Here is a 27,617-nt window from a genome sequence, read left to right on the forward strand (position 1 = left end):
AGAAACCACCATAAGTAAGCAAGGAAGCTGGAATTAGCAGTTTGCAATATTGCTAGTCTAATGCTTCTGAGCCAGCCCCTCTCCATCGCTTGAGGCAGGAAAAAATGCGTTAAAGGTGTATGTCTGTATACTTAAGTTTGGAGGAGAGGGTGAGGATGAATTGCTATTTTTATTGGCCCTACTGTTAGACATTCTGTTCTTCCTTCACAATCATAAAGGCTATAAATACTTCTTTTTTTTCATGATCTGAGATAGTTGTGTGTTTAAACAGCAACGGCTTAAAACAAACTCTACAACATATGCACAGCTACTTAGCGTGAGGCTTGCAGTAAAAGTGAATTCACAGACTGTTAAGAAACAAATGAACAACAAAAAATAAATTGGCTAACCACCATTCTTTCATCTTTTCTCAGAAAAAAATGCGCCTTCAGCAGCTCAAAAAAAGTGAAGTTTTTGTAGGCTTTTCTTTTAAAATTGCCTCAGGCTAGCATGGGACAATAAGAATTGCTGCTTGCTGTTCCTGATAACAGTATTGAATCACAGGTCTTGTAAGATGTAAAATATTGCTTACTGAGAGGTTTTGAATACCTTGAACTTGTTTATCTATAACTGTTAGACAGTTATTAGTACAATTTTTAATAGTACATTGAAAGTATTTAAGAAAACTATCATAAGTAAAATAATTCAGAGGTAAAGGAGAAAGCTCTTTATTTGAGGACTGAGCTAAATGTAGAAAAGGAAAACTATAACATGAGAGTAGTATTTTAAGCAAAAATGCTAGTCACATTAGTTATTAAATAACATATATATAGACTTGTGGAGATGCAGTTCATATAATGTGGTTTTGGTGTTTACATTAGGAAGAGAGGAATAGCACTGTGGAAGATCTTTTTTCTTTCTGTGGACTCCAAAGGGAGCCTCGGGTGACCAGCTGTGCACAGATGTCTGTGCCTGATAGGTGACTCCCTCCTTTTGGTGTCTTGTAAGGCTGGAGAAAGGGACACACTGAACATGGCAATTCAGCCGGACAGGCCTAAGAGAATAATGGTTTCCAGGACTAGTAGATTAATAAAGTTGTTTGACTTTATTTAGAATACCAACAAACATGTTTTCAACTATCCGAAATTTAATTTCCTGTCAAAGTTACAGGAAAAAGAAAGAGTTGCAAGCATTTCAAAAAACAAAAAGGGCTGAACACAGTTTGGAGTACTAAGTCAGTCTTGTGTACTCTCTGGTGTGGTGGAGCTCACTTCTGTCATTGGGTGTTTTACTTTCTGCTGCGCAAAATGCTCTGTCCCACTGTATTGTTAATGACATTAATTTATTGCTTTTTATTTATTGCTGTGCTATGTCTTGATTCCTAGATTCAGTTAAATTCTACATTCATGCTTAAAAGGAAAGCAGTTGCTTACCCTTAGGGGTGGCTGAGCAGCCACAGCATCTTCTGAGCTCTGCAGAAGGCTGCAGTAGTTCTCAATGCAATGCCCTGGTAATGTCCGTCAGTGGTGTGATTCTATTTTTTAACTCCCGAGTCTAATGTTTGGAGCCCTCCACCAGAAATGGATGTGTCTTGGCTGCAGGAAGGATGCAGTGGAACTTGTTCAGTGTTCTTCCACTGCCAGTGAGTGTGCCTGCACATGGCGTGGGTGGGCAGGGGCAGCCTGTGGGGCTTTCTGGCTGAGACAAGGGGAAGTTCATCCCGTGAGAGATCTTGACATTCCAGAATTAGCTTTTTCTTCTGACCAAGAACAGAAAATCAGAATGTAAAGTACTTGATGTAATGAAAAACTTGGAGAAACTTTGAATTGGAAATGTCAGCACTTTTGTTGCAACATTTTCATGGAAATGAAATGTCTTGGAAAATTGGAAAGGGGAAAGATCTGCTGTAAAACATAGAGGAACAACAACAACAACAACAACAAAACAAACCTAAGAGTGCTTAAATGCACACCGGTATTTTTACGACAGGAAAAAATTTACTTGCAAAACTTTGAAAATTCCATTTTTGGGGGGTTTTTTGTTTGTTTTTTTTGTTTTTTTTTTTTTTACAAAATACGGAGTCTTTTTATTTACAACTCCAAACTATTTTAAACAAGTAATTTAAACAATGTGTGCATTATGTAGAAACGTAGTCTAATATTTTTAATCTCATACTGTTTTAATGAGAGGTCATTAAAGGTTTAGTGTTTCAAGATTTATTAGTAGCTTATCCATAATTCTATTTTCTTGTAAAAAGGTCTCCTATTTCATTTTGCAGTAGAGAAAAATATGCTTCTATGCTATTGGCCCTTGAAAAGGATATCTAATGGAATAGTCTGAATGATGATAATGATCCTAAATGGATAAGTTTAAAAATAAGGTTATGAATAAGGTACTTATATACTATTAATATTAAAAGGTTATTTACTAGGTCACTGGAGAAGCAGGAATTTAGAAAGAATTATCTGAAATCCTAAATAATAATTTAAAAAAAATAAATAATTTTATACTAAAAGCAAGACTCATTTAAGAGGTCTGTGGAGCACTTGGAATGAAATTAATTTCCCTACCCTCTTCCAAGATTAGTTTTTGGAAAGAAGTGCTTTAAGGTGTTTGTTTACCTAAGGAATTTTTCCCATGATGTTTTCTTCTACTTAAAGAACAATGTTATCCTAAAGTAACACATACAACATTTTAAAAAATTAATCTCCATTTAATCATGAAATAGATTATCAGATTTCTGATCTGTAATGTAACCAGTGCAACATTTGTAAGTAGTTACAGACAAATAGGTTATACAGAAAAAGGCAAGGTCACAGTCACAGCAGTCAAAAGAAAATTGGCATGGCACTGTTTCTTGACCACTTGCAAGATACTATTCTATTTGCATTTATTCCTTTTGCAAGGGTTACAACCAACCATTTGGAAAGAGGCACTGCCCTTATTTCATCTCATTTCAGTCAACAACTGAAAATTGTGTGGTTTCAAGGCACGCGCTCAAGAGGAAGGGGAAGAGCGGGCTCTCTCCCCCGCACCGCTCACCAGCGGGCCTGGCGTAAGCGGCTCCCTCCAGCTCCGGGCTGCTGAGCGGTGCCGCGGTGCCACTGCAACACAGGATCCCAGTGCTGACATGCCTGATTTATGTAACCCCTGCGCACAAAATGATTATTCGCTAGTAAATTGCTGGTTTTAATCTGCATGTAATCCTTTCCCTCCTATGTCAGATAGACACGGACTAATCCTTCTGCTCCCTTACAAGCATTGTAAACCTTCCTGGGTTGGTTTGGGCTTTTTTTTTTTGTGGGGGGAATTAACAGAAAATAAAGTTATCATCAGCTCAAAAATGGTAACGAAAGCATCCTTTTTTAGAAGATGCATTACCTGCTAGGGAAACCACATAAATGTATGTGCTCACACTCTTGTTTATGAAATAGATACGTGAAAAAGGACTTGGCTAAGCTTATGAGAATCCTATTACAGAAATAGATTTCATTAAAACTCTTAATTTATCTGAGGACAGGAGGATAAAACAGCTGAATGTTTTGAAGTTTGAGGGATATTTAAAGCTCTGTATAGGTGTCAGCATATTCTTTCATGTGGAAGAACAAGCGAAAATGTCTCCTAGCCAAACAAAGGTTTTCAAAAGAAAGAAACTGCACAAAACTCAACTAAGGGGATATTTAAATTGTCAGCTGGTAATGTATTCAGGGATAACATTTTAAAATATTTTAACATCTGTTGAACACTTCAGAGAAGCATTAAACTTAGGTTTTATGTTTGCTTATTTCTTAACAGCCTTAAAATAATGACGTTCCAAATAAATTTTGCTAAGCATATAATGCTGGGGTAAATGCATAGGGCCAGGATTGTAAACTTATTTAGGAACCTTAATTGTTCAGGCAGATAGCAAGTGGGATTTTCAAGGCACCTTACTACTTTTGAAAACGGTGCTGGGGTGTAATACTCAAATTGAGGCTGCAAATATGCCTTGCAAGAAGACTGGTTGAGCAATTGTGCTGTCTCTCATCATTATGTTTAAGTTGGTGGCGTCGTGAGTCCTGTTCTGGCAGAATCCTAAGCCTGAAGTTTACATACTAGAAATGTGGATGGGTTTGCTTTCTTTCCAATTCTCAGATGTTCACATGTGGCTGGCAGTGAGAGGGTACTTCTGTAAGAGCCCGTAGGTGGGTGGCAGAAAGTGTCCCACCGGGAAGGGCATATCTGCCCTGGCTCGCCCAGGTCTGCCCAAGAAGAGCTGAGGTAGATGTCACAGGGGCTGTATTTTCATAGCTTTCCACTGTAATTTTTCATCACGAATGGAGCTCTTGCTTTTAGCGTTGATGATCTGTAAGTCAGTTAGTACCCTTGGGAGGTGGAAGCAGCATGTTCAGCAAGAGAAAGGCAAGGTCACACTGCCTCCCATCTGTATCCTGTGGGTGAGAAAGGCAGGTATGTCAGACTCACTGCAAAGAAATATACTGTACCACTTAGTCTACTTCTACTGAACTCTGGTTTACACCAAAGTTAAACCTTAAAGTCATATGACCTTGACTAGTAAAGGACAACATTTTGGTAAGAAATTTGGAGTAATCATTCTTCTGTTTATATTGTGTTTTAGTATGTCAGTGAGAACAGGCTTGAGTATAGTATCAAGTGAGTATCGTATTGGAGTCAATTTTAGAAAAATGGGATAACAGCTATTTGAATCTCTCATGCCACGTCCTGTCACTTACAGTCACTTTTCTGACTAATTTTTGTTCCTCTGACTGTTGAAAACCCCTCAATAACAGGAATAAGCAGTTGCTTTTGAGGATCTGACAGAACATTTTCAATATTCACATCTGCAGGTTTTGCCTGAAGAAGTGTTTAGCAGCCTTGGCTTAGTAATTGCTTCCCCACGTGTCGGCAGTTATCACGGCTGGGTCCCACCACGGGACACCCAGCAGGTGAACAGCCATCTGTCCATAAGGATGCACGAGGAAGTTCTGCTGCCAAGGAGTGATGAGTGGCTCCATTAAACAGGGACTGCATCCACTTGCAGTGCAGAACTGCCTTTAAGTTACAATTTGCATGCCCTGAGGAGTCTTACAAACGCTAGGACCTACTTAAATTATGCTCTTAATTCAGCAATATTGAGTTCAGTTTCATAATACACTTGATCAAGTGTAACTGTAGGCTCCCCGCAAAAGGGACTGTCCCACCGTGTCTTTCCCGCACCTTTGTGTTAGATATAATAATCATACAACTGCACAACCTGTCAGATGCTGTCAGAGGCAGAAGAAAAATAATCCACGCAAAAAAAAAACCCAAACCCATTAGTTTTGTGTGGTATCAGCGAGCTGATCTGATTTACTGTGTAGTTTCATGACCGGATGTCATGAATGGAGTATCCCGAAGTAAGAGCTCAGAAATGGAAAGTAAACTGCAATTTCACTGACAGCCCTGGTTATATTGGATAAATCTAGCCCTTAGGTTCAATTACTGTCATCCTTAACAAACCACGCCAGTGCCAGTAGCCCTGCTGTTCAGTTGCCATACAGTCATATACCACAGGTGCTTGTGTTTCCTTCAGTCCTGAAGCCACCAGTATGCTGATGCTGCCCTACGAGTCTTTTTCTGCTTAGTGCAAACACTTTTTTATAAAACAGAGTTAGATAAAATAAAGTGACCTGCTTTAGGAATGGGGCAAATTCTTGAAAGATACTAGTAATGACAGATTTTTTTCCCCATGCAGTTGCTGTGGAAACGAGCCCTTAAAGATCGGTTCAAATATGTGCGGAGACCCATTGAAGATGATGAGCAAGTCCTGAGGAACAAATGCAAGTTTGGCCACAGGCGAGGACAGACCAGGAAATCTTCATTTGCCGAAAAAAACCCTGATGAAGTCCATATGCAGGTAGAGGTAAGATTTTTGGTGCTTAACTGAGTTCTGTCTTTCAGCTCCTCTGCTGATGGTAAGGCCACCAGCCAGTAAAAGGGAGAACGAGGTGATCTCGTCCTAATTAAACTAATTTTGTATAGAATTTGTCCTATAGCCAGACCCTTGACTTTTTTCCATTTCTGGAGAGCTAAGTATCAACAGCAGAGCTAAACCTTGTACTGGATGCCTTGCACATTGGTTGTCATTTGGAGTTGTTGCCAACTGGACATAAAATTCTGGTAGTTTTTTTAAATGCAATATCCCCATTCTACTTTATGTTGTATGCCTCCAGTTAGAGTGGAAAAACAATAGATTCTTATGTCTAAGAGCTGAAACCTCTGTACAAATAAGAGTGCAAAGTGATATTTGAGCTGGTAGCAAATGGCCATATCCTGCTGTCACCTTGCTCTTTGTTATATAAAATATGTTTGTGTTGATGTGTGATATACATAGGGATGCTTATGAATGTATGTATGGAGTTACTGTATTTCCCTTTAGTTAGAAAACTCAAAGAGACAATACTGTTCAGTAAGTGTTTGAAACATACTACTTAATTTATATGCTTTCATAAAAACATTAAGGTTCCAGTTATGCTTTTCCAATGCTCCTCACACTTCCTTCAGTGCTGCAATTAAAATGTGGTAAAACTTAAACAATTGTAAGAATGTGATAAAGAAGATATTAAAGCATGTCTTTAGGGGAGCAAGTGTGGTTTAATGGATGCGTTTCTACAAATATTGCCCTTGTGTTTGAAGGCAGCTGTAGTTTTCTACCCAAAAAGCAAATATATGTTTTTGGTTTGTTTTTGGTTTTGTTTTTTTAGAAGCTTCAGTAATTTCTGTTTATCCCCTTTTGATTAATGTGTGCAGGAATAAACACTTCCCTCTTTTTGCCTGCTTTAGTTGAAAGGTTTGCAGAATGTGTGAAGCAAGAAACCTTTAATTTGGGTGCAAAACAATAAACAGTCTTGCATGCAGTAAAGGAGAAATGATAGGCTCCTAGTTTTCTGTATGCATTAAGAATTAGTCATCCTTTATCCACTAATGCTTGGAAAGGGCAAATGTGGGACTTTTTTATCACATCAGCTAGTTGAGAAGTGCTTTGCAGTGATCCTGTAGGGACTGCATGCTCAACTTCATTTTTCTACAGAGAAGGTGTAACTGCATTGTGCTGTGTGTCTGTAAACTAGAAATCACCACTCTTTCTAACTGCATTGCCCAAGGCCATCACTGGTCATCCCTTGTTTGCTTTTGAAATTGAAGAAGAAAGTACGGTCCATCTCTTTTAAAGTCTTAGGCATTTTCAGCTAGCCTTAATGTTGTAAGTAAGTGTTAAACCAGAAGGAGGTGAGAGGATGCTGAGTATCCCTGAACAACTTTTCCTTTCTTTCTCTCATTTTTTCCTATAATCTGAACATATATATAAATAAAATATAAATATAAATGCAAGAATTAAATGGAGCCTATTAAGGCTTAAGAATGAGTCCCACAAAACTGAGGGAATCATAACTTTCTTAGTCTAAATGTGTTTCTACACTGAAAGCAGGTATGTCTGGCCCTGAGATCCTAAATTACATCACTACAAATGTGCACAGCTGAACAAGATGTTTGTTTAATATTCTTTTAAACAAATGCAGCATGGGGTTTTTCATCCTATATATTTAGGAACACACGTAAAGGCACCTTTCTGCCAATCCTTGGCACTAACTACTTTGTGATAAATTTAAACTGCTGAACAAAGAGTCTTAGCCTCAAAAAATAAATATTTGGTCTAGAAGCCAACACCACAGGCAAAACCAAATTATATTCAAATTGTCATTAGCCAGATCCCGTTGCCTTCATCCCTTTTACAAGTTTGGAAGAACAGATCAGCCTTTTGTGGACTAGAAGCCAATACATCAGGATTATTTAAGATAAAAGGGTGGGAAATGAATTCCAGGTTAAGGAGACCTTTGGAGAATAATCAGTCAAGGATTCCTAGCCCCTTTGTGTCTCCACATTCTCCATTAGATAGGCAGAGTATGACATTTAAGGGCATTATAGGTCAAAGCCAACTGGCGAGCAGTGCAGATGAAAGAGCACATCTGTTCCCAACAGATGACCTACTTACCAGCCACACAGCTGACTTCTATATTGGGCTTTAGTTTCTGAATAGTCGTAAGACGCAACTCCTTCAAATGTGCTTTGTGTCAGTATAATCTTGGATTGTTTATGATACAAAACAGATAAAAAGATTATTTACTAATAGGAAACGCCTCACTGGTATACCTGGCATTTGATTTTATACAAAAAGAGTAATAAAGCTATTACTACTAATAAAATCCTTGACCACTCTTTCTATTTCATCATGTGAAAAAACAGTTGCTTGCCAGGACAAGCTTCCTGTGATATTTTGGGATGTGCTCAGAGCCACAGGTGATGTCTGCCCCTTGGTCTGTCCAAGCCCTGGTACCTGCCAGCAGGCATTCCTCCTCCAAACACAGCACAAGTGTTACTTGGCCTCCCATGCAGGGCATTGCTTCCAGATGCAGCATCTGGCTTTGTCCTCCAGGTTCTTTAAAACATCTGCTGATGTGTTACTCATTACAGAGCATTATATTCAAGCAAGACTGAAGAGTATACTCATTTTAGAGTGGCTAGCATTACAGGAAAGGTCTTGAGAAAGTGCAGTGCCCAGGGCTGTAAAATAATGGTAAGTAAGCACATAAACCCATGCTGGAGGTGTCTGTCACTGAAAGAGGTTTTGCTTAAAATGATTCTCCCTACAAATATTCATCAGATTGAGCCACCGTTGCAAAGAAGCTTGGACTGTTCCTGACACAGACATTAATGTGAGCCTCCCTGTCCAAGGGATATTCAGAACCTGATGAGGAAAGCTTCCTTAATTAACAAATCTCTGGCTATGGAGTGAGAATCCTCCTCAGTCATTTTCCAGAGTCAGGCAAATATCCTGGAGCTGCAGCAATCCAGGGGAGAGTGCTTTTAATGATAATGACCTTCATCTGCTGCAAATGGAAGGTACTTCCCATGAGAGGGGTGACCACACCATGAAAATAAATAAGGCAGGCAAGCCAGTCTCCCCTCTGCAGCCAGGGTGGGATTGCTGCTAAGGCAGCCATACAGTGGCTTGTTCTGACTGATCTCCTTATTCTTTTTTTAGCATCAAAATGGCACCATAAACTCCTTCCTCTGCCCCAAGGAATTATTGGGCTCATGGTCCTTCAGACTGTGAGAGAAACCGCCTCCTGACAGTTGTTACAAGAGGGCCCTAGACTTGAAGGAGCCAGAAGGAACAGGAAGATAGGACACTCTTGGTGTGCATCTTTGGCCAGAAGATTATCAAAAGGCAAAAGGTGATGGAGAGGGAAGTGCAGTTAGAGCTGGTGATTGGCTTTCATATGAAGAAAGCATGTGGTTCAAACACTAGCTTAGTCATCACAGTGGTGGTGACTAAAGAGCAAATTGTCCCTTTCAGAACTTCAAGTTTTGAAATCAGTCTTGAACAGTGCTGTCCATGGAAAGTGTGACTTCACAATCAATTCATTTATTTGAAGACAGAAATAAAAATGCCCACAGATATCTTGCATGGCTCCATCTGCCAATCCAGAAAGGCATGGGTCTCCCATAGGTCCTGTGTCATATTTGGTTACCTCCAGAGGTTTCTGGGATACCCTTCTGACATCTTAAATGCCACTAAATAGCCACATCTATGCAACTGGATCAAGCTCCTTCAATCCATCCCAGCCGTTGCATGAAAAAACCTGTCACTGAAGGGAGTACCCAAGGATATCTTAAGTTACCTGGATTTTAAGGGAATATAACAGGCTAGAAGACCGCTAGTTGTTCATGGTCTTAAACAGAAGTGGAGAGAGAGAGTATAGTTCTGCTTCTAATGCTTCCAATTTCTTACATCCTATGACAGCCTGTTTGTGAGGTTAACAGGGCTTCTCTGAAGCTGTCACACAAGTAAATTTGGAGTTAGATGTGAAAAGGAGAAATAAACTCTGACAAGGTGTCAGTTAAGATAGCAGTAGATGTTTGCAGATAACTGGGCACATTTGCCACACCCAGCAGAGCTGGGAATCACATAATGAAGGCTATTTACAAAGGGGGCACCAGCAGGCCATCTCCTTTCTGTGTTTATGGCATAGAGATAGGAAATGTTTTGGTGAGTACTTAGACTGGGAGAAGCAGAAGAATTCTGCAGAAACTGAAACTCATGAAGTTGGACATCTGCTGATATTACTTCTCTACAGGGAAGATAAGCAGGAATGTGGAAAGTAGTGAATGTGCAAATCCTCTGCCAAGAGGACCACATGAATACCAGAAGACCTCTGGCCCAGGAGGCATCCAGGCAGAAGCTGGGCACCATATGTGCTTTCTTTGGTGGTATCATGCAGTACAAGAGCGGTGAAGCTGGTGTCTTGCCATAAGGCTGAGGCTTCCACTCAACTAATGAGGCTCAGCAAGACAGCTTGTCTCGGAGAGAATGGATGGGCCTCCTGGCTTTAAATAGAAGGAAGGTTGTTGTAAAGCTGTGTGATGGGCTTCCTGAGTTTGGCCAAAATCCACATTAAGATCGCCTTGGGTGCCCAGAGCCATATTTAAAGACCAGGCCTGGAAGGCCTGACCTGAACAAAGTACCTGGTTCAGGGCAGATGTAGAAGACAGTCCCTGAACCAGCCAGCACGAGTGAGCTCACTGTTGAAGGAAGCCAGACATCTAACGGGGTGAAGCAGACGATCTATGATGTCTTTTGCCTTTACCCTTCTTCAGCCTGTGCAACCATTAGCCAAAGTCAGACTGATACTGAAGCTGTGAGTCTGCTTGAGCCTCTGGGAATGGTCTTAGGGCTAATTGTGAGGAGAAAAATGGTGACAGAAAAATTGCTGCTTTTGGGTGCTTCACAGAAGTTTACCCTGTTGGCTTTATGCTCATCATGATCAGGAAATTGTCTTTTCTGATGAAAGAAGGAATCAGGATTGAGTGATGTCTACCCTGTGAGCTGGAGTTTTTTGAGTTAGGTAAATTAAGCAAGTTAGACATTTCCTATGGATATGTTTTTTTCTTTGAGGTGGTAAGTAGCATCATGTTTGTCAATGAGAGCATGCCATTGCAGCAGTTAGAAACGTGAATCAAGGTTTCAAGGAGTGCAAAGAGAATAGGATTTGGGAGGTGATGACTGGAGAAAAAAGAAGGAATGAGGAGAAAAAAAAGGCATCAGCAAGGGAAAATGGAAACCAAATGAATCAAATGTCTGTTAAACTCTCAAAGGATGAACAACTTGTGCGTGAGGTGCAGAAACTCTCTTGGCCAATTCTTGTGGTTGAGGGGCACTATTGGCAGGTACAGCATTAGGTGCCATCTATACTGTGAATGCTGTACACAGGTGAAGCAGGGGTAATAAGCCTCTTTTCCTTTAAGATTAAAAGTCTCTAAATCAAGTGCTTGAATGTCTGCACAGCCAGAATGTGAGTGTACATATACAAATGATCATTCAATGGCTGTACTGTTGTAACGTGTTTTTTCCACTAAAACTTTGATGTGTATGCATAGTGTGTGGTGTTGCTTAGCTAATATATTTTTAAATGCTTTTAGAGTCAAAGCAAAAGCTTTAAACAGAAATTCCTGGTGTACATCTTATGCTTCACCTTCTTATTTATGTCATTCTGTATCTCCATTGTTCTGTGAGTTAACATGAAATGTGAAATACGGGTTGTCCCTTGGTAGAGGAAAACAGATTTCACCCATTTTGCTTGTGCTGTGTGTTTGGCAGCTTACAAATCAGAAAGTAGTTGTGGTCAGAAATAAACTGATTTATGTGGCTTTGAAAGTTTGCAGTTAGCATTGGCATGTAAGTCTAGCTCTGAAAGTGTCTGCCTGGCTCAGAAGGGTAATTATGTGTAATTAAAGCAGAGCCTTCTTTAATTAAACATCTCATTTGAGTACAAGTCAGCATGGATTCTGCTGCAGTAGATTACATGCTCGTTTTGCATGAAAGCAGTCTGCCCATGCTGTTTCACCTGTCTTTGTGTTTAGTGTTTGGACATGAGAAGTAGCACAATTGTGATGCCTTCTCAGTTCTCTCCCACCCTCTGGGGCAAGAAGATGGGTCCTGAGCAGTGTCCAGCTTCCTGCCCGCCTTTCAGATTTAAACTTATTTCTGATCAGCCTGGGGTGCTTTGGGTTTTTTTGAGCAAATCTTCACGTTCTAATGATCATAACCTGGTTTGAGCATTCCTCCTGATATAAAATGCCTCAGTGTTCAGCATACTACATGTCATTGTGATGAACCTGAAAGTCACCACAGAAAAAGGGCTGTCTCTTACAACAGTGGTATTAAAAACTGTGCTTTTATGATGCCTTGTGAATGTATGTATTCCAGACAAAATAGCAAGTCCCACTTTTCAGTATTCAAAAATCAAGACACAAGATTCAGATTATGAAAGCTGTTTCTCATCCTGAAGAAGTTACAAAACCCAATTAGTGGGAAAGATTATCCCAAACAAGGGTCCCACCATACTCACAGTGTGAGTATGCAAGCATCCTATTCTTTGTTTAGGCAGAGAGAAGACACTGAAACTGCTACTGTCAGGCTTTCTTGCACAAGTACCTTGAGCATTAATGCTAACTCTGATGTAGGTAGGCTCAGCAATCAAGAAATGTTGTTGCATCAATACTCTAAGCAATAACATGACTTGGAGTATGCATTGGCATCGAGCAAGGAAAATTTAAGGAAATATTATTAGCTGCTGCCGGGAGCTGACAAGATACTGAAAGCTATAATGGTGAAAGGCAATGCAACAGCTGTATTAACACTGCTACTCATCAGCAGCCCAGTCCCAAAGTATGGTGTAAAACGAGCTCCCATTCAGTGCTGGCACCACCAAACCTTTCTATGTGAAGATGGTTCTCATTACCATCACACGGTTTCTACCCTTTCCAGCAAGCAGATTAGTCTCCATCCAAAGGAATTCCCTCAAAGGAATATTCCCAAAGCATCCCAGGTGAGGGATCTGAACCCATGGTTGGCAGTGAACAGACCAGCAGGATGCAGTGCAGTGTCCCCGTATTTATCTCTAACTCTACTGGTCCTGTTTGAATTCACTCGCTCAAACTGAGGAGTAAGTAGGTCCTGTTGGCATTCTTCAAAAAAAAAGAGGTCTTGATCTTTGTCATTAGCAACAGCTAGGCTACATTTACCGTTCAGGAGCTGGTGTAAACCCTTGTAAAGAGCAAGAAGTGCCTGCTGTCCTCACCAGAGGAGCTTTCATCACTCCGTGATTAGGCAGTCGTGTTACTTTGGTGTTGACATTAATGACTTTGAGGATTTATGATGCTGGCTTTCAACAGTAACTGAAAGCTTAGACCTTGGTGATACACATCATGCATAAGAATTGCTCCCTTCTTCCCCACAAAGAGATGTAGCAGCTTCACTTCCTTGGCTGTGACACTGACTAATAAAAGTGCCCCACTAGCTGAGGCATTTTACAAGAATATGGTAATATAATCTCTAGCTGTACCTTGGGAAAAATTAAGATTCACCAAAAGGACATTAAGGAATTTGGACTTTATTTAAACACCTGCCTCTGACCAAATGACTAACTATCCTCTTGCTTCAGGAAATGCGAGACATGAGGGATTTGGAGTCTAGTTGTTTTATGTATGTATGTTTTCTTGCTTTAACGTGAGCACCTTAATACAATCTACTTGTATACGGTTCCAAGTAGAACTGTAAATATTAAAAGGAGGCCACTATCAGAAGACATCTGGAGCGTGAGCAAAGAGCCCTACAACCTGTGTGGCTCCTAGATCTAGTGGATTTAGTCACAGATATCTGAGATGCCAAGAAGTTAAGGGTGGTTGCGGGAATGGGCACTCAGGGATGGGCTCCCTACTGCTGTCACCCTTTGTGTGAATCCAACAGAAGGGCTAAGAGCCTTGGCAGGACCATCCTTCAGGCAAGGTCTAGGTTACACTGACATACAAGTGCTGGATATCCTCTGCTTCCCTCATCAACTTCCTTTCTGCGTCCTTTTGACCTTTTAATCTATTCTGCAGTATTTCTCAGGAGCTTGTGACAAAAAGGCACCTTGTTTTTTAAAGGCATTGAGGTAAATTCTCATTTTTTCCAGAAAGACCGATTTTTTTTTAAATCCAACTTTTATTATTCGTTTCATTATAAATTAAGTATGTACATTGCGAAGTAAGACAAAATTCTATATAAAAAAATAAAGATCACCAATTAACATTCTCCATATCACTGCAAGGGAAATGGATGTTTCTGGTGACACAATCAAAAATCTGGCCAGAGGCATTTGGGTGACGTCAAGAATGAAGGATTCCACATTTAAAAAGGCTATTTTTCAATTCTCCTCTGTGCACATGCTAACCTTTTACCTTTGGCTTCTTTTCTTCAGATGTTGAGACAGGAGATCCTGGTTTCAGTCTGGATAGGATTGCTTTTCCACAGTGTATTGAAATAACTGAGGTTTAACCTTATTGTCACAATTTTACTGGAATATTGCTGTGCTGTCACTAACTTTCTTGCTTTGATGGTTAAAGTCGAGAGGATCTAGAGTCCTCCCTAAATTAGCATGCAATAGGCTGATAGACCAGTTGAGTAACCAGCTTTTCAAACCCAGATTCTTCCTGTTTACACCAGCAATGTTAAAGTTAACTATAAAAGATTTTAAATCACACTTGAACTCTTTCTCTAATAAAATTTAAGATACATTGCAAAATTGTGTCCCACTAAGGTAACTTCTTTCCCCCAAAAGAAAGCCACCTCAGTTACCTCTCTACTTATCTTAAAAATCAACCTGTTCACAAACTAAAAAGGCAGAAATGAAAACATTCCAAGTGAATCCTGCATTTAGGTGTGATTGAGTTAATACTCGCCCATTGCGCTTTACTAGAAAAAAAGGCAAATTTGCAAAATAGGAAGAAGGGCTGAAATAATGGAAATGGAGTTATAAAGCAAGTCACACAGAGAACACGTTCTGCTACAAGCATGGTATTTTGTAATTTTTTAATAAAAGCAAAAACTTCTTTTGACGTTAGAATCTAATAAATCCTGAGGTCAGAAATCGTGTACAATTCAAGTGTTGCCAAACTTACCTGCTCTATCGAAAACCTTCAGATTTTATTTGAATGAAACTATGCTTAGAAATAATGAACAACATAAAACAATGCTTTTGCCCTTTAGATTTTCAGCTAGGTTGACTGAAAAGAGCTACTCATCCACAAACACCTAAACTTACTATTCTCTAATTAATTCCACACTGGTTCTGCTAAAGACAGTCACTGCCATTCGACTGAACGTACCAGTGAGGTCCCATCGCTCTGTTCTGTTCTTGACTGATAAACATGCACCACTTGCATTAAATCAGTTGGAATTAGAAATATGCAATGATGCACTAAATCTATCCTCCCATTTTTATCAGCTAATAGATATTTACGTAGCACTTTATATTACAGTATATTGTTTGTATTCCCTAGTAGGAATGAAACTGTCTGGAGACAAAATGAAGTGATGACATAGAAAAGGCACAGACTTGCCACTGTATTAAAGCCACTGTATATAGACAAGAAGTCCTCAAAATAATAGCAACTTTGGTCTAGAACTCAGTATTCGCTTGCTCTTTCATTGCAAGCAGCATAGTTTTACAACAGTCCAATTGTTTTACATCAGTCTTACCATTGCCCATCCTCAAGATACTGTACTTTGTTATGTTTCCACTGCACTTTAATAAATGAGAAGCAAACTCTGAAACAGCAGTGGCCACTAAGGCCAGTAAAAAACCTGTTGTTAATTGGTATCCAAATGGTGCTACCACAGACTTGGTACATTTCTGGAGCTCTGTTATTTGACTGAAGTTTTAAGATGTGTTTTATGGCTGGGTATGTACATCCATTACATAGACTACTAGTTTAAACAAGCTATGTTAAAGAGCTTAAAGTTCAGAACTACCAATACCTTTCTTCAGCCTAGAAGTGCAGCTTGAAAAGGTGAAAAGCTTACAGATAGTGATTGCTCTAAGCAAGCTGAACACTGCAAGAAAACCAATTCTAACACTGACTTTTGCTTGTGTTACTCATGCATAATGGATGATTTACATAATGAAGTTTGGCCTTCCATCCCATTTTTTTTCCTAATAGATAAGTATGACAGCAATTCCTCCTTATACCACTGCCATATTTCTATTGGTAGCTTGCCATTGATGCTTACAAAAACGTCAAATGGTCTCATTTAGCTAATTAATAATGTCATTAGCTAAACTAGCTCTCAAGGACAGAGCTGACTACACGGAATGTCCGTCAACTCGAGCGGTGTTTGCCTTGACAAGGGGGATAGAGATAAGCTGGAGTAAAGGTCACAACTTGTTCTCCTCAGTGTTTGTTTCTAAGCAACCCCATCAGTCTGTCTGTGGTTACAGCACACTAGGCTGAGTTTGTTTTGCTTTCCTGCCTCTGCAAATGAGGCACTGAAGGTGACAGCTCCTCCGGAAATGAGCCGCTGTGCTCCACATCAGGTGGCTGAAGAAGCTCCTGGTCTATGGGCAGGAGGCTTGGAAGCAGACCCACAGGAGAAGCCAGTAGTAACAGAGCTGTTTGAGGTCAGAGACTTCAAACTAGCTCTTGCTAAGAGTAAAAAACATAAATGTAATTAAAAAACCCAAACAACAGTCCAAGTTTGTGTGTGTGCATGTGTGAGAAAGCACTAGCATCTTGAGGCTGACAAGAATGAACCAACGCTTGTTTTTGTGCAGTGGTCATGCTGAAGCAAGAGACAGTCCATCCAACTTAGTGCAAGTTAGCAGGTTAAGGAACAGCTGAACGGCTCACTTGGGGATGTGTGAATACGAAAATGGTATTCACAGTCAGTAACCAATATAAATTAGATACCAGAAAACACCAAACACTGATGTAGGGAGCTGGCAGAGATGACATGCTAGCAGCAAAACAGGACTCTGATGACTGTGAGCGATCCACTGAAGATTTACACAGAATTGGTTTTGTGGTTTTCTGCCTTTCCTGCACTGCTTATAAAAGCTTTCTCAAATGGATGAGAAGCAGGAAGCCCGACACTGCTAAGGGACAGGAGGCAGAATATAAAGCCATTACAGAAAAAACAGACAGACTTTGCAAGGCTTCTCAGATGAGAAGTTCAGGCAATCATGTTACTGGGACCATTCTTCATAGGTAACGTCAGGGCATGTGTCTCAGAACACTGTGTCAGTGAAGAGGTTACAGAATACTACACTAAAGTGAGCAGTAACACATTCCCAGGACCAGATGACATTTGTGCAAGTTTTTCAGATGTGTCCAAGGGTAAAATAGGTAATTTTCTAATTGTGATGTGCAATTTCTGTCATGAAACATGATACTAGAAAATTGGAGGTAGCTAATTTGATGCCAGTTTCTAGAGTCTCAGGAGAGTGCTAGGGAACATAGTGACCAACAAACCTGCTGTCTTTACTGGCCAAATTGGCAAGAACTGTAATGCAGACCCAAGAGATGAACACATTGGGAAGGAATCAATGAAGTTTCTTTAAACAGAATTCATTCTTCATAAATTCATTAGTTCTTTGAAGTCGTCAACAACCCCGAGGACACGGGAAATCCAGCTGATACATTTTAACTTCAGAAGAGATTTCACCACATGCCTTTCAAAGGCTCTTAGAGGATATTTTCTGAGGAGATAAGCAGGAAGGTCCTTGCATGGATAAACAGAAGAACAAAGAAGGCTAGCCAGAAATAGTTGGGTTTTACAGTGGAAAAGATTATTAATGCTTAGTTTATGCAGTTCAATATATTTCTAAATGATGTGGAAAAAGAATAGTTGGCTGACCACATTTGGTGATGCTACTATGGGTACTAAAGACAAAGGCTGAAGAATTGCAGAAGAACCCCGTGCTGCTGAGTGATAGGGCAAAAAAACAGCAGATAAAATTCAATAGTGACAGATGTAAAATAAGGCATAAGGAGAAAAACCAGTCCTAACAACATTTACAGTGATGGGCGCTGAGCTTATTATTACCATTCACAAATGATATTTTTATATTATGCGAAAGAAAATTTTGCACAATGCTAAGCAGCAGTCCAGAAAAGTATATTGAATGCTCAGAATTATTTAAGAAAGAAACAAAAGGGATTGCACCTGTGGTGTCTCAGCATCCCAACTAGTATTTGAAGTTTTACTGTGCCCATTTCATAAAGGCTGTAGTGAAATTAGAAAATATGAAAAGACAGTAACAAGGATAATTGAAAGTATGGACCAGTTTTTATATGTGGGATGATTAAATAGCTTAGGACAGTCTTGGCTGGAAAAGAGGTGGCTGAGGACAGAATGTGACATATCTAAAAAACTACAGTGGCAAGGAGATGGTGAATAGGTATTGAATGCAGTACGATAATTAGGAGGCAGAAGCAGCAAGAGAAAAAACAAAAGGCAGCATTTCTTCTGACAGTGCATAGTTAAACGGCTGAAATTAACACAGCATGTTGTGGAAGGTACAATTTTATAAGAAATGGAAAAGTGACTGGGAGAAGTATGGAAAAAAAAATCTACTGAAGGCTATTAAATATAAAGACATAACCCCAGCTCAGCGGAGTCTTGACAGGACTCAGAGGAAGTACCACTACACAGTCATCCTTACTTCATACTTCTTCCAGCACCCCTCACAGCCAGGCAGAGGAGGGTATTGGACTAAATCATCTGACCCATGACCTCTGTTCCTGTCCAGTAAGGAAGAGGACAGGAATGACTACTCAAGCTGGTCACAAACAAACATTGATGCTGTAATGCAATTAAGACTAAAATCGTCTATTAGAAAGAGTGCAGACTGTGCTGATACAGCATCCTAGCAAGGGCCAGGGGAGTACCTGCGGGGGTCATGGTAGGTAACTGTCCTGCATGCAGGGCTGATTTTCTTCTGTGATCCCAATGGCCATTGAAATCCATGGATATATACTTGGAGGGAGACAGTTCTTTAACTGTGTGCCTTGTGCAACCGTTCTTGGAATACCACATGTGCAATTTAAAAAAGTATGTTAATTACACTGGGAAGTTTAACTGCACACAGAGCACTGCGAAGCAGTTTTGTATGTTGTATGTTTCGCGGCTCTATGTCTTAAATGTTCTGGGAAACAGAATGAAGTGTCTCAACTCCCTCTGGCGTTGACCCACAGGCCACCACTGACATAGCTGACAGCAGCATCGGTGACAATACTTACAGGAAAAGCCACTGTAAATGCAGCCTCAGAGCGGTAATTGTACTAATAATGCATCAGGATGTCATCTCAGCTTATTTCAGTGGACACATTCCCTGCATCCTCTGATAGAAACTAACAGGCCCAGGCTACTGCCACAGAGGTACTGCTTTGGATAGTCACTCCTCCTCTTAGTAATTACTGGTTTTGGAATTACAGCAAAGAAAATAATAATAATAATTTTGAGGAAGATCGTTAATTATATCTTCAAGTACAAAATAACTTTTTGAAAACACTAACAGTCAAACTACTCAAATAATGCTTTCCGTTGACTTTTCTTAGTTCAGCTGGTCTCCTTGGGGGTAAATATTTCCGTAGCATAAACGTGAAAGCTAGTTGTCCTGCTTTTAGGACGTGTATGTGTAAGAAGAAAACACTATTTCTCTTGGCAATAGAGCTAAGATTGCTAAACACTGAGTCATCATTAGAACTGCCTACTAATTACCAATTAACCACAATTAGGCAAACCAGACACAGGCACAGGAATTTCATGAATATCCTCAAATATGTAATTTGAGCTTGGGAGACTTGGCTGATAGCTATAGTATTATATGAAAACAGATCTTAGTATCTATTAGACTACGAGTGTGAGTTCACAGAGCTGGTACGCAAACCACACTACGGGTACTTTCTGCTGAGCTTGACTACACTTTGACTACACTGAAATCACACAAACCACATTAGATATCAAAAAGGACAGCTGATTTGTTACAATTCTGTCCTTCATTTCTTGACAGGAAGCACCTGTTCATCTTGAAGGCAGTGCCATGGATGCACACATTAAGTGGCTTAAGCAAGAATATATGAAAACTCAGAGGAACTGGAAAGAAGTGGATAACAGCATGAATGTGACAATAGAAATACGGAGGAAGATGATCAGTGATAAAGCACCTTTAAAAGACATTCTTAGACTTTTTCCTTTCTTAAGATGCCCTTATCAGGTAATAGAGCTATTTTTAATAATGACATTGAATACTATGTTGTAGATGTGATACAACCGTAGGCATGTATTTTGCTGGATGTTCCCAGTGAAGTAACCATCAATACTATTCTCTTTAATCTAACTTGTATTTTTCCTGCTAACCCCACTTCAAAAGATACACCAGGCCTGTGTTAAACATGCCACACACAACACCAGTGGGTTATTTGAAGTATTTTGGTGTTACTTGATGTATTTCTTCTCTGCCTTGAAAAGAAATTAAACCACCCTTACCAGTTTATAATCTGATTTTACTGAGCTAGTCTTATCCTGTCTTCAAAGCATGCACCTCACGTTGTTTTCAGTTTTGGTTTTGAAGATTGCAATAATACCAAATTTTTCTTTTTCTTTTAGCTTTTTAGGGAGTTCCAGCTTCTCACACACATGGACATTTATAAGAAAACAGTTGAGATTTTGGAGATTTATTCAGAAAACATATTATCTTTGTATGTGGTGAGGAATAATCCAATTAACATTATGCTGCAAGAAAATCTGAAGCGGCACACAGAAGAAGACATTCTGAAATGTCAGTACAAATCTTCTGTGCTCTGAATACCAGAGTTTTGTTGTAGCTAATTGTTCTTATGTAACTAAACTAGCTCTAATTTTACTGCAAAAACATTTTAAAATGTCACAGTTGCTTGAAAAATATAGTGATGGGGAAGCATTAAGAATAAAAGCTAATAAATTACTAGGAAAATTAAGTCAGTCAGGTATTGAAATTTTTTTTTCCTACTGAATAAAAGATTACAGGCTTGATGAAGTTAGTAACTGCCTTAGAAGATGAGCAGAATTATGTATTTCTAGATATGTAAAAGAGTGCTTATTCTCAAAAAATAATGCAGAAAACGCATTTTCTCATTTAGAAAGAGAAATAGTCCCATAAAGAGAGGCAATTTCCTTTAGAAAGAAAGGTACTGCTTCTACGGTTGAAGTCTTCATCCCAGCGAAATAACGAAGCAGTTACCACTATCTGTGTTTCCAGTCCCTTGTCTCTGCAAAGACACATTGCAGGAATAAGTGCACAACCTGGTACCTCTGGCGAGCAGGTACCACAGTCACGCAAAGAGGTCCAGGTACGTGTTTGGCTCGCTGGCTGCAAGGGAGCAAGCACCTGTGGCCACTCTACTTCTTTCAGCCTGAAAAGTCTGGGAGTGCGGTTCTGCAGGGACAAACCACTGAAGGAGTTACTCATAACCTTTATTTTTCCCAAACTGCAGCGGTAGATCCCTATGCCTGAGCTTAGCTCCGAGAGAAGTGCTCTTTTGACTGTCATTGCTATCAAACAGGCGTAATGCCAGGATGTCAAATCAAAGGCGACACAGTATGAACACGTTTCCTATAGCAGTTTCACTCCTTTGATTACCGGGTCATTTCTCAAAGAAGTAAGCAGAGCAGGCTAAAATGTTGAGGTTTTCTTCCTTTAAGCTTAAAAACATGAGTACTCAATAGCTCATGATAGATTAAAAAGCATCAATGAACAGCCTAATCCAGAAAGCCTTTATGGGCTTTTCTACTCATACCTTTGGCATTAGAAAGCTATGGACATTGTAAGTAATTTCCTCTTTTCTTATACAGGATGTCCACAAAGATTTTAACTCCTACCTTAGTAAAGTCCCAAGGCCTTTACTTTCCTGTTTTTTCTTACAAACAACTTGACCTGGCACTGAGATACTAAACACCTGACAAGACAGTTTCAGTAAAACACACGGCCACAGAAGCCTGACCTGCAAAAAAGATGTTAGTCATCAATAGGTGAACCACAGGGGTAGCAGGTACCACATCCCAGGAGGTCCTGCAGCACCAGCTTGTGCTGCAGCCTTCAAAGTGGAGTCCTCTGGCAACAGAGCTCCCCAGAGACATACGATTTTCTGGGGAGAGAGGAGTTTGGGGGTGGGTGGGTGACTCAGCTTGCAGACTCCACTAGAAGCAACCCAAAGGCCTACTTATTTATTGTGAGAGAAATTTAATCGTAATATTGAGTAGCAGATTATCATTAATGATTTGAATACTACTGCCCACTGCCAGCTGAGGCACCTAAACCTTCACTGTGGTACAAACTATTTTTCAAAATGGACTGAACAACAGTTCCACTGCTGAACTGTTATCTATTTCATAGGCTGCAATCTGCTTTTTCCAGGATGATACTGCAGTGCCAGAACATTTTCATTTGTAATTTAGTAGAAATCCTTGCCTTTGACAGATATGAAAATGACTGCTGCATGTTTACTCCTGCCAGATGTCTTTGGAGATGATTCCAGTCTGTTTGCTGCAGTGAACGAGGAGGTAGGAGACAGAGCACCAGCAGTCTTGGTCTCTCTTCCTCCTATGAGCTGCCTGGGCCTTTTGGTGGCTCAGCTTAGTTCCTGAAAAAGGATGACATTAGCCTGCCTTTTGGGCTGAAGGCAAATATTTATAGAAATACTAGCTAAATTCAAAGCAGTGTTACTATGCTTACTTACTTCTCTGACCTGTTCACCAAAGCGACGCTGTGACATCATTTGACATATCCTTTTTTTTTAATTTAGGTGAAGGTGGCGACACCAGTGTTAGAAGTAAAAAATCCCTTCAATGTGAATTCATGCGAGTTCGCGCTGTTCGTGGAAAGAGAAGAGCTAGCCCAGCTCGATGACTGCACCATGGCCCTGGCTGCACTGGTGGCTGCATTTCATGTGTTTGATATCCCATGCCCAAAGAGAATCCACAGGACGCTGAACTTCCTGGAATCCCTGGTCTTTGAGGTAAGAAGCCCAGCATCCCTCTCCGCCCAGATAAAGAGAGAGATGGAGGTACTCGAGTATCCCAGTATCTGATGGTGTACGCAGCACTCCTCTTGGGAGCGTTTGACATTTTATGAAAATAAATCCCTTTGTTGTGAAGATAAATCAGAGCCATTTTTTTCTGCTAAAAGTGTATGTATATTTATAACTCCGTTATGTTTAATAATGCACATTTTTTATTGTACTAGCTACTTTTTTTAAAATTTAAACCCCAAGCATTTTCATTATTTTAAATGGAAATTCTAGAGCAGTCTAGAAGCATTAGAGATAATAAAATTTTCTAGATTACTGCATGTGTCATGTATTGTTTTTCCATATGGAGCATTTTAAAACTTTGGATAGTCTTTTGACTGTCAGAATTAAAAAGCCACACTTGTGAGTTAATGTGAGCACTTCGCTGCTTCAGATGCTAATACAATTAATGTTTTGAAGTAGCAGAAATTAAAGATCTACCTGTTACCGTCATTTCATTATGTGATGATCACTGAAAGCCTACTGTAATAATTTTTGTGTTTTAAAATGGTGGGCCTGATTTATAATTTGCAGGATGATGAGTTTTCACTATTTTCTCCATGCATGAGACATCATTTTCTTTTTCTTTTCTAAAACATTAATCCTGAATTTGCTAAACAGAGATTCTGAGATGAGCTCTCCAAGTAGCAAGAATGACTTATCTGGGATGCTGCCATGTGCGTTTGTAACCACAGCTTTGGTGCCAGGGAGAGAATGCCTCGTTTTCTTTCTGAATTTGTTCCTCAGAACAAATCGGCCTTCTCCACATGGTGACTTTCCTATCTGCCCACACAGAGAGAGGCCCCCTCCTCTCTTCTTCTCCAGCCTCCTCTTCTCCCTAACACGCTCCTCTTAACTCCTGCATGTCTCGAAATCCCAGGGGTTACTGCCTGACAGTGCACGACTTCAGACAAGCGCCTACTGATGGACAGTGTGAGCAGCCAGCAAACCTGGCCCACTGCATTAACTAGAAATTAAAATGCTTTTTATTAAAACACTGCATTCTACTAAAGAGATCAATCTCCCACCAGTTTTAAAAAATGTCTATGTAGGCAAAGCAGTGTTTGTGGTCACCACGATTCTTCAAACACTCAAACACACAGCTTGGAAGGTCACAGAAGTTTTGTTGAAGCCTGGCTGTGCAGGGGTGACTCCAATGGAGTGATTACAGTGGGAGACCGCTGCATTTAATGGCCAGACTCTCTTACTAAAGTCTTAGGATTTTTCATGTTGCTCGCGTGGAAATCAGGGGACAACCTTTACTTGTGTGATGGCTGGGCTACCTTCAACACAACATACGAAATGATGCCAACTGCTGTTTTAAAGATTCAGTAGGTCTCCTAGGTGTTTTTAGTTCCCGAGTGAATTTGCTGGGTGTAGTTTTTGTAACAGAGGTGGCTACACCCTGCCACCTCATCACCTGGGATACAAAAGTAAGGATTATGCATGTCCTCACTGTTGTGATAGCTGTATGAATGAGAAGTGAGGTTTATTCTACATCCTGTAAACAGTATTAACTCAAACCCATTTCTTAAACCACTATACTTTGTAAGTAGGTATATAAAAATTCAGGGAGTTGCTAACATCCCCAGGTAATCTCTGTTGAGCAGCAAATCTCTTCATTGATTCTCATAGCAGGCTACATAGCTGGCACATGAGAGAGACACAGAGGGTAAGGGAAAATAAAACTACATGAAAGGACAGAAAGAAAGAAAACAGAAGAATTTGGCATTTTGCTGATCTGCATGGGCAACTCCAGCTGCTGCCAGTAACAAAATCCAGGTCCATAAATGGGATTCTGATTGTGACAGCAAGTGGCCTGTGAGCCTTAGGAGTAAGTGTACTACAGTGTACACTTAGGAGTAAGTGTACAGCAGTAGTCAAGCTGCTCTTTTAAACTTACGGCCACATTGAGCTACGGTGAGGAATTACTCCACACCACCCTCAGGAATAGCTGGGTTCATCTGAGAATCCTGGGCACACACAAATGTAACAGACTGCTCCAGTTCAGGTTTTATTTGTATTGTAGTACAGTAAGAGTGCAATTTGAATGTACAAATATTGAACAAAATGTAAAAATATTATTTATGCAATGCTATGGAAGGAAATGAACAGAGCAATGCAACTTACTTCGTACTGACCCTGTTTCACCTCATATTATGGCAGGTACCAGTCACCCACATGACCTGGAAGGGGCACAGAGAGTTCTTGAAATCTTAAGGAACTCCAGCCAAAGAACAGCCTAGCAAAATCTGGGGGAAGATGTAAAATTCTCCCAGCTCTGTGCAACGGAAATGCTCTGTTTGTTCTCAGCTATAAAGGCTGAGCAACTGCCCACCGCAGCACTAAGAAGAGGGCTGCCAAAAATCTTGATCCAACTCTTCTCTCTCTTCTTGCAAAAGTAACATTCTGGAACAGTCCTCAGTATACAGGTAGCTAGGCTTTCTCCTATTTAAAGTGCATCCGGTTTACATCTTACATATGTATACCAAGTGCAATGACTTTCCCTGACAAATTGTTATAATAATCCTCCAAGAAAAGAAGGTTGCATCACCTAAGTATCTGCTGGTGGCATCTGCAGCCTGCCAATGACCCAGTGAAATGCATGCATTTTATACCTAGGATGTGCCGATGCACCATATGCATTTAAGTATCCTTTTCCTCTGTGCTTTGTCTTTCCCCCTATGCCTTACTCAATTATAAATCAGACTTTCCAACTAGGAAGTGGTGGGTGAAATAATTCTCCCACCACTGGGAAAACAACCTATGTTGAATATGAAGCCAGAATAGCAGTCCTTGCTTTAGCACACTGTTTTTCTCCACTGTTGTGGTAACTATGCTGGAGACTGGCACGTGCAGACATGAATGAATACATTTTCTTTTTTGCTAATATCCTTACCTCAAAATACATGTATTTTCCTTCACGTGCTGAAGGACTGTAGCAGGCTCCCATGAAAAAGGCTGGGACTCTATTGTGCAGCATAAACGAAACGTCTTCTACGAAGTCAAACTTTATTTTTCAGTTGCAGCCTTCTCTATACTGATCTTTTGGTAAAATACATTAAAGATGCTGGTGGAAAAACTCACATAACATTTTTGTAATCGTGCAAAAGTAAAAACATTCAGTTATCAAAAGAGCATTATAATTTCAACCAACAAGGTTTGTTTTGTTTTGTTACAAGCAAACAGTTTTATAATCTGTAAAGTTATATGCTGTAGCATAAAGTGTCACGTATGTAACATTAAGTGTTTCATTTTTAAACTATGGCACAAATACGTATTAGCCATAACAGTCTCATCTGGCTATCTGTAGCCTAATTTTTGGCTAATCGGTTTTTGATAGTATGAGGTGAAAGCTTCCGAAAAGTACAATGGGTACGTGAAGTAGAATTCAAGAATTCTTAGAAAATATTAATGTTCCCTTATATAATACAGCATAAATAATTAATTAAGGTTTTCTTGATGTACAGAAAAAGTTAGGGATCCTAACCATCCATGGAGAATTAGCGCCATTAGGTTGGTAAATAAGACTAGCTGATTTGGTTGTTAACACAGTACCTTCTCAAAATCTTGAACACTTCCCAGAAGGATTCAGATGCATACTGGCTCTAGAAGAATATAAATAGTCCACCAGCGCTGAACGTAGGTTTCTTCCTTTCTGAGAGTCCTTACTCAACAGTTCTAGGGAGTCTTTGTGCTTTGAATAAAACATGAGCTCCAGTGGAGAAAGCTGGCTCGTACACATTTTCCATTATCTTCAAAGTTCATTGTGTGAGTTTTTCTCTGCAGCTTTGAACATCAGAATGGAATTAAAGATTTTTAGGGCTGGTCCCAGTTTAATGCTCATTATTTTGACTATGTCTGACTGGGTCATTAGCAGAAATGCTTCTCCATCAATTTGCTTTAAAAGAAAAAACACACAAAGCTATTAATAGGTCTGACAGTGCAGCAGTATAGATGTTTCAGAAAACATGAAAAGAAAATTCTCAGCAATTTCAGACAGCGTAAAGGAATGGCTGAACACAAACACTTTTAAATGCTTTCAGGATAGCTTTGATTTCAATCTTTTAGACAGATCAGCTAGTCCAAAAGAACACAATGGTGATCTTCTTTCTGCTTGAAAACAACTGTCTAGCTAGTTTTTAGCTAACCAGTTCTTATTTTCATACTGACAGTATAAATTAAAAGCTACTGAAAAGTAAAATGTGTAAATGAAGCAGAATTCAACTGTACTGCAGCACAGTAACGCTTTTTAACATCTTAGCTACTCCTTTTATGTAAGCCTCTGTAAGAAAGCTTCTGGATTTCACTCCCAACTACAGAACTGGAATCCCTTCAGGCCACCCCTTTCTGTTCATTAAACAGCAGATTAAAATGAACTTGGTCCCAAACGTAAACAGAGGCCAGGCTACATAAAACTGCCTCTTTGACACAAACACAACTTTTCAACACTATTTTTTCTGCCAGCTTTGTAGTGTTGCTATTTTAATAAACGTTACAAGAGAATACTCTCCTGTAAGCAAATTGTTCTGTCAGCAGGAGTGCTAAATCCGAACATGAAGAGCCACAAGGCAAGGCCCTCACTTCCAAGGGCTTCAACAGGGCAAACTCTTCTTGTGTAGACTTCAGGTCATTTAGGTATCTGTAGTAAGTTTTCAGTGTAACATAAGCAG

General features: G+C 39.9%; 2 protein-coding genes across 4 annotated transcripts in view; one reads left to right on the plus strand and one right to left on the minus strand.

Moving 5' to 3' along the window:
* The window catches only part of SAMD3 (sterile alpha motif domain containing 3), a 42,447-nt gene extending 19,482 nt beyond the window's left edge, over positions 1 to 22,965 (plus strand). The window contains exons 8-12 of the mRNA XM_068412706.1: positions 5,714 to 5,875; positions 19,911 to 20,114; positions 20,507 to 20,678; positions 22,356 to 22,438; positions 22,681 to 22,965. Of these exons, the coding sequence (XP_068268807.1) occupies positions 5,714 to 5,875; positions 19,911 to 20,114; positions 20,507 to 20,678; positions 22,356 to 22,438; positions 22,681 to 22,965 (906 nt within the window). The remainder of the gene's footprint in view (positions 1 to 5,713; positions 5,876 to 19,910; positions 20,115 to 20,506; positions 20,679 to 22,355; positions 22,439 to 22,680) is intronic.
* A 2,911-nt stretch (positions 22,966 to 25,876) lies between these two features.
* Positions 25,877 to 27,617, minus strand: part of L3MBTL3 (L3MBTL histone methyl-lysine binding protein 3) — an 87,863-nt gene continuing 86,122 nt past the window's right edge. For all 3 annotated transcript variants that reach the window (XM_068425264.1, XM_068425273.1, XM_068425252.1), the window contains one exon: positions 25,877 to 26,845. In XM_068425264.1, the coding sequence (XP_068281365.1) occupies positions 26,702 to 26,845 (144 nt within the window). In that variant the 3' untranslated portion in view covers positions 25,877 to 26,701. The remainder of the gene's footprint in view (positions 26,846 to 27,617) is intronic.

This window comes from Nyctibius grandis, chromosome 1 (genome assembly GCF_013368605.1).
Source record: "Nyctibius grandis isolate bNycGra1 chromosome 1, bNycGra1.pri, whole genome shotgun sequence".
NCBI lineage: Eukaryota > Metazoa > Chordata > Aves > Nyctibiiformes > Nyctibiidae > Nyctibius > Nyctibius grandis.